This window comes from Diorhabda carinulata, unplaced genomic scaffold, assembly GCF_026250575.1.
Source record: "Diorhabda carinulata isolate Delta unplaced genomic scaffold, icDioCari1.1 Dcau_61, whole genome shotgun sequence".
In the NCBI taxonomy this organism is placed as follows: Eukaryota; Metazoa; Arthropoda; class Insecta; order Coleoptera; family Chrysomelidae; genus Diorhabda; species Diorhabda carinulata.
The window spans coordinates 1-8,286 of NW_026614006.1; the positions used below are offsets into that span (position 1 = coordinate 1).

Consider the following 8,286-nt stretch of genomic DNA (forward strand, 5'->3'; position numbering starts at 1 on the left):
CCGAATAATATTGACCATGTTGAGTATATGAATATAAAAATAATGAATAAACAGCTCTAAAAAATGATATTAAAGATAAAAATAATATACTAAATAAACTAAAAGATAAAATTCTATTGATTAATATAATTTCTCTTATTAAATTTAATGAAGGAGGAGCTGCTATATTAGAAGAAACTAAAAGAAATCAAATTAATCTTAAATTAGGTATAATATTTAATAAGCCTTTATTTAAATATAATCTTCGACTATGAATTCGTTCATAAGAAATATTAGCTAAACAAAAATAAACCCGAAGAACATAAACCATGCGCTAATATTATTAATAAAGCTCCTCATAACCCTCAATAATTTAAAGTTATAATACCTGCTAAAACTAAACTTATATGAGAAACAGAAGAATAAGCAATTAAAGATTTTATATCCCTTTGACGAATACAAATTAAAGACACAATAAAACCTCCTAATAAACAAATTATTATAAAAAAAATATTTAAATTTATTAAAAACTCCTACCAAATAAGTATAAAACGTAAAAGCCCATATCCTCCTAAATTTTAATATAATACCTGCTAAAATTATCGAACCAGAAATAGGAGCCTCTACATGTGCTTTAGGAAGTCATAAATGTAAAAAAAAATATTGGAATTTTAACAAAAAAAACCAAATTAATACATAAAAATATAAAAAAAGAAGATAATTCTAAATTTATACAAATAAATATAGTTAAATAATATTTTTCTCTTAAATAAAAAATTATAATTATCATAGGTAATGATATTAACAAAGTATAAAACAACAAATAAATTCCAGCTTCTAAACGTTCAGGCTGATATCCTCATCCTATAATTAAAATTAAAGTAGGAATTAAGCTAATCTCAAAAAATAAATAAAAAATAAATAAATTTAATGAAGAAAATGTTAAATAAAGACTTAATAATAAAATAACCAAAATTATTAAAAATAAATTATAATATTCATTATTAAAATACAATTTAACTCTTGCTAAAATTATTAAACTACAAATTCAAAAACTTAATAAAATTAAACTATAAGATAATATATCTAATCCCAAAAAATATGAAATATTAAAAACTTGAAAAAATCCTCTATAATTAAAAATAAATCTAAAAGATAAAATAAAAAAAAATCATTGTATTAATCAGAAATTTTTAAAACTCAAAGGAATCAATATCAATAACCCTAATAAATATATTATCATAAAAAAGAAAAAGTTGTAATATAATCATTACCATGAACACGAACTATTAAAATTAATATAGATAATCCTAAAGCACCCTCACATACTCTTATTGTTAAATAAATCATAGAAAAAAAATATTCATAAGTTATATTTCTTAAATATAAAAATAATCTAAAATATAAAGAAATAACAATAAATTCTAAACTTAATAATATTATCAATAGATGCTTTCGATTTAAAACAAATATTAGTCCACCAGAAAAAAATATTACTATTAATAAATATATTAACATTAAAGTTTTAATAATTTAAATAAAATATTGGTCTTGTAAACCAAAAATAAGGTTTCTTTTAAAACTTCAGATATAAATAATATTTATCATTAATCTCCAAAATTAATATTTTATTTAAACTAATATCTGATATAATTTTATTTTTTCCAATATTATTCATATTATCTTTAATATTTATTTTTATAAGTCACCCTTTAACCTGTGGTTTAATACTTTTACTACAAACTCTAATAATTGCCTTAATCAGTAGACTTATAAGTCTAAATTATTGATATTCTTATATTTTATTTTTAATTATAATTGGAGGAATATTAATTTTATTTATTTACATAACAAGAATTGCTTCTAATGAAAAATTTAAATTTAATTTTAAATTATTACTAATTACTATATTCACAATAATTTTAATATTTATTTTAATATTTCTAGATCATTATTATATAAATACTATAGTACAAACAATTGAAACAAAATCATTTTACTTAAATAAAAACCTTAATTTATCTATAATAAAATATTTTAATTTTCCAAACTATTTAATTATAATTACAATAATTATTTATTTATTTATTACTTTAATTGCTACTGTAAAAATTACAAACTTTTTATATGGACCCCTACGACAAATATTTTAATGAAAATACCCATACGAAAAAAAAACCCATTATTAAAAATTATTAATAATTCATTAATTACATTCCCAACCCCATCAAATATTTCATACATATGAAATTTTGGATCTTTACTAGGAATCTGTTTAATAATTCAAATTTTTACAGGATTATTTTTAGCAATACACTACTGTCCTAATATTGAACTAGCCTTTAATAGAGTTGCTCATATTTGTCGTGATGTCAATTATGGTTGATTATTACGAACTCTCCATGCAAATGGGGCTTCTTTTTTTTTTATTTGTTTATATATTCATATTGGTCGAGGAATTTATTATAGATCATATAATATAATAGAAACATGAATAATTGGAGTAACAATTTTTTTTTTAACAATAGCAACTGCCTTTTTAGGATATGTTCTACCTTGAGGTCAAATATCTTTTTGAGGTGCCACTGTTATTACTAATCTAATATCTGCAATTCCTTACTTAGGTAATATATTAGTACAATGGATTTGAGGAGGATTCGCAGTTGATAATGCAACTCTAACACGATTTTTTACATTTCATTTTATTTTACCATTTATTATTTTTGCTTTTATAATTATTCACTTATTATATCTACATCAAACAGGATCTAGAAATCCTATTGGTACTAATAGTAATATTGATAAAATCCCTTTTCATCCTTATTTTATCTTTAAAGATATTCTAGGTGCTCTAATTATAATTTTTTTATTAATCTTTTTAACTTTAAGAAATCCTTATTTACTTGGAGATCCTGATAATTTTACCCCTGCTAACCCACTAGTAACACCAATTCATATTCAACCTGAATGATATTTTTTATTTGCTTATGCTATTTTACGATCAATTCCTAATAAATTAGGGGGAGTAATTGCATTAGTAATATCAATCGCTATTTTATACTTACTTCCATTTATTAATAATAAAAAATTCTTAAGGTCACAATTTTATCCATTAAATAAATTTTTATTTTGAACATTAGTATCTATTATTATTTTATTAACATGAATTGGAGCTCGACCAGTTGAAGATCCTTATATTTTAACAGGTCAAATTCTTACAATAATTTATTTCCTTTATTATTTAATTAATCCTATCACTTCATATTTTTGAGATTTAATTATTTTTAAATAGTTAATGAACTTGTATAAGTTTATATTTTGAAAATATAAAAAAGAGATTTTAATTCTCTATTAACTTATACTAAAAATAATTAACTAAATTATAAGAATAAAAAAAAATATTCTTATCCTACAAAAAAAAATTAAATAATTTAATGAAATAGGTAAATAACCTTTTCAAGCTAAATATATTAATTTATCATAACGATACCGAGGTAAGGTTCCTCGAACCCAAAGCCAAAAAAAAGATAAAAAAGATAATTTTAAAAAAAATATAAAACTTATTAAATTTGCCCCTATAAATAAAAAAATACATATTATTCTTATAAACAAAATATTTCCATATTCTGCTAAAAAAATTATAGCAAACCCTCCTCTTCTATATTCAACATTAAAGCCAGAAACTAACTCTGATTCCCCTTCAGCAAAATCAAAAGGAGTACGATTAGTTTCAGCTAATCTTGAAACTAACCATATAAAACACAATGGTAATAATAAATATATAAATCAAATAAATTCTTGATATTTAATTAAATCAATTAAATTTACACTTAAAATTAAAAATAAAAAAGATATTAAAATTAAGGCTAATCTTACTTCATAAGAAATTGTCTGTGCAACTGAACGAAGTCTCCCTAATAATGAATAATTAGAATTTGAAGATCAACCAGCCAACATAATTGTATAAACACTCAATCTCGAAACAGCTAAAAAAAATAAAATCGTTAAATTAAATCTAATATTAATTCTAATAAATGGTATACATATTCATATAAATAAAGATAATAACAAATTAAAAATAGGAGATAAATAATATAAATTAAAATTTGCCATAAAAGGATAAGTTTGCTCTTTACTAAATAATTTAATAGCATCTCTAAAAGGTTGAATCAAACCAATAAACCCAACTTTATTTGGACCTTTACGAATTTGAATATAACCTAAAACTTTACGCTCCAATAATGTTAAAAAAGCAATCCTAATTAATACACAAATAATTAAAACTAACCTTGAAATTATAATTATTAAAAAATCTTTTAATATCAAGTATTACTTGTAATATAAATTACATTTAAAGATTCTAAATCTATTGCACTAATCTGCCAAAATAATTAATTTTATTCAAAATATAAAAATTATTTTTTTCATTTGGTCCTTTCGTACTAAAATGTTAAATTTAATTAAAGATAGAAACCAACCTGGCTTAAACCGGTTTAAACTCAGATCATGTAAAATTTTAAAAGTCGAACAGACTTAATTAATTAGCTTCTGCACCAATTATAAATTTTAATCCAACATCGAGGTCGCAATCTTTATTATCGATTTGAACTCTTTAATAAAATTACGCTGTTATCCCTAAGGTAATTTTATCTTATAATCAAAATACTTGGATCAACTATTTATCAATTAATATAAAAATATAAAAAAGTTTATTAAATTTTTTAATCACCCCAATTAAATAATTTTTAAATATAAAAAAATTAATACTAAATCTTTTATATAAAAAATTATAAAACTCTATAGGGTCTTCTCGTCTTTTAATATTATTTAAGCTTTTGAACTTAAAAATAAAATTTTATAAAAATTAAATAGAGACAGTCTTTTTTTCATTCAACCCTTCATTCCAGCTTTCAATTAAAAAACTAATGATTATGCTACCTTAGCACGGTCAAAATACCGCGGCCATTCAATATACTCAGAGGGCAGACCAGACTTTAAATTTAACACAAAAAGACATGTTTTTAATAAACAGGTGAAAAAATATTTGCCGAATTCCTTTACTTAACCTAATAAAAAAATTTTAAATTTATAAATTTATATACTAATTTTATCATTATTACTAAATCTTTTATATTTAAATTTACATTTTAATAAAAAATTTATAGTAAATAAAAATTATATAATCTCAATTATAAATTATAACATACTTCAAAATATGAAAATTTTTAATCCTAATTTTATAATTTAATTATTAATGTACTAATAAAAATTTATTTTTAAGCTCATCCCCAAAAATATTAACTATTAATAATATAAAAATATTAAAAAATATTTATATTAATTAATAAATAAATTAAATTTTTTTCTTAAAAAACTAGATATATTTAAAAACGAATAACATTTCATTACAAAAAAAATATTTAAAATTATTTATTCTACAATAAAAATTTTAATTTTTTAGCTCTTTTAAATTCGAAAAAATTAAATATATAAATATTATTTAATAAACCCTGATACACAAGGTACAAAAAATTAATTTTTCTTTTTTTAATAATAAAATTTTCTTTCACAATACAATTTACTATAATTAAATAAATTTTTTCTTTTTTAATAATAAAATAAATTTTACTTAAATTAAAAATTTTTAACTTAAAAAAATAATAAAATTTTTATTTCAAATTAAATTGAATTTCACAATTAACTTTTTAATGTAACTAAAATACTTTATAATCAAGCTCTAATTTGTAATCTAGATTCACTTTCCAGTAAATCTACTTTGTTACGACTTATTTCATATTAAATGAAAGCGACGGGCGATATGTGCATATTTTAGAGCTAAAATCATTTTAATTAATTTATTAAAATTACTATCAAATCCAAATTTAAATTTTTAATAATAAAAATTATCCAAAAATATTTTTATTGTAACCCATTACTTCTTATATATAAATTGCACCTTGATCTGATAAATTTTATAATATTAAATTCTAAATATTTATAATTTTAATAAAATATTTAATTACGATGATATACAAACTAATAATATAAGTAAATTAAATCGTGGATTATCATTTACAGAACAGGTTCCTCTGAAAAGACTAAAATACCGCCAAAATTTTTAATTTTCAAGAACATAACTATTACTAATTCAATACTTTTAATTACATTTAAAATAATAGGGTATCTAATCCTAGTTTATAATTTAAATTTTTAAACTTCATCAACAATTTTAAATTTTTAAATAAAATTTAAAATTTCACTTATTAAATTCTATATTAAAATTATTATTTACAATTAATTTTTATCAATAAAATTAAATTATATTATTTGTATAACCGCAACTGCTGGCACAAATTTTGTTAATAATACTTATTATTTCTAAATCTAAATTTCTTTAATATATAATTTTAATCACTGTAAAATTCTTCTATAAAATAATTTACATATAATAAAAAATAACACCTAATTTATAAGTTAAAATAAAACTTTTTAAAAATAAACAATCAAATAAACATAAGATAAACTTCCTGCCCGTAAACATTTTTCTCACTGACCAAAATTAAAAACAAATTAATTCCAAAATTTATTTTTTAAATTTTAACCTAATATTTTAATTTAAAATTATATGAAATAAAATTTTTCATATATGAGATCCAAATTATAATTTATATAAAATTCTATTTTTTAAATTAATCTCATAAATTAAATTGACTTGCACCCCTTAATGCAAGCTACAAAATAATTGATTCAATTTTTCAGTTAAATTAATCTCGTAAATTAAATTGACTTGCACCCCTTAATGCAAGCTACAAAATAATTGATTCAATTTTTCAGTTAAGTTAATCTCGTAAATTAAATTGACTTGCACCCCTTAATGCAAGCTACAAAATAATTGATTCAATTTTTCAGTTAAGTTAATCTCGTAAATTAAATTGACTTGCACCCCTTAATGCAAGCTACAAAATAATTGATTCAATTTTTCAGTTAAGTTAATCTCGTAAATTAAATTGACTTGCACCCCTTAATGCAAGCTACAAAATAATTGATTCAATTTTTCAATTAAGTTAATCTCGTAAATTAAATTGACTTGCACCCCTTAATGCAAGCTACAAAATAATTGATTCCATTTTTCAATTAAATTAATCTCGTAAATTAAATTGACTTGCACCCCTTAATGCAAACTACAAAATAATTGATTCCATTTTTCAGTTAAATTAATCTCGTAAATTAAATTGACTTGCACCCCTTAATGCAAGCTACAAAATAATTGATTCAATTTTTCAGTTAAGTTAATCTCGTAAATTAAATTGACTTGCACCCCTTAATGCAAGCTACAAAATAATTGATTCAATTTTTCAGTTAAGTTAATCTCGTAAATTAAATTGACTTGCACCCCTTAATGCAAGCTACAAAATAATTGATTCCATTTTTCAGTTAAATTAATCTCGTAAATTAAATTGACTTGCACCCCTTAATGCAAACTACAAAATAATTGATTCCATTTTTCAGTTAAAGTTAATCTCGTAAATTAAATTGACTTGCACCCCTTAATGCAAGCTACAAAATAATTGATTCAATTTTTCAGTTAAGTTAATCTCGTAAATTAAATTGACTTGCACCCCTTAATGCAAGCTACAAAATAATTGATTCCATTTTTCAGTTAAATTAATCTCGTAAATTAAATTGACTTGCACCCCTTAATGCAAACTACAAAATAATTGATTCCATTTTTCAGTTAAATTAATCTCGTAAATTAAATTGACTTGCACCCCTTAATGCAAGCTACAAAATAATTGATTCAATTTTTCAGTTAAGTTAATCTCGTAAATTAAATTGACTTGCACCCCTTAATGCAAGCTACAAAATAATTGATTCCATTTTTCAGTTAAATTAATCTCGTAAATTAAATTGACTTGCACCCCTTAATGCAAGCTACAAAATAATTGATTCAATTTTTCAGTTAAATTAATCTCGTAAATTAAATTGACTTGCACCCCTTAATGCAAGCTACAAAATAATTGATTCAATTTTTCAGTTAAATTAATCTCGTAAATTAAATTGACTTGCACCCCTTAATGCAAGCTACAAAATAATTGATTCAATTTTTCAGTTAAGTTAATCTCGTAAATTAAATTGACTTGCACCCCTTAATGCAAGCTACAAAATAATTGATTCAATTTTTCAGTTAAATTAATCTCGTAAATTAAATTGACTTGCACCCCTTAATGCAAGCTACAAAATAATTGATTCAATTTTTCAGTTAAGTTAATCTCGTAAATTAAATTGACTTGCACCCCTTAATGCAAG

The 8,286-nt window shown here is 21.1% G+C and overlaps 1 protein-coding gene and 1 pseudogene across 1 annotated transcript; one reads left to right on the forward strand and one right to left on the reverse strand.

Moving 5' to 3' along the window:
- Positions 1–1,507: 1,507 nt before the first annotated feature.
- On the forward strand, positions 1,508–3,270 carry LOC130903371 (cytochrome b-like; annotated as a pseudogene).
- An 84-nt stretch (positions 3,271–3,354) lies between these two features.
- Positions 3,355–4,302, reverse strand: LOC130903370 (NADH-ubiquinone oxidoreductase chain 1-like; the record flags this gene model as incomplete). Its single annotated transcript, XM_057815426.1, is given in 1 exon segment — positions 3,355–4,302. A coding segment is annotated over 1 exon segment (867 nt), but the record flags the coding sequence as incomplete, so codon positions are not given.
- Positions 4,303–8,286: the final 3,984 nt, after the last annotated feature.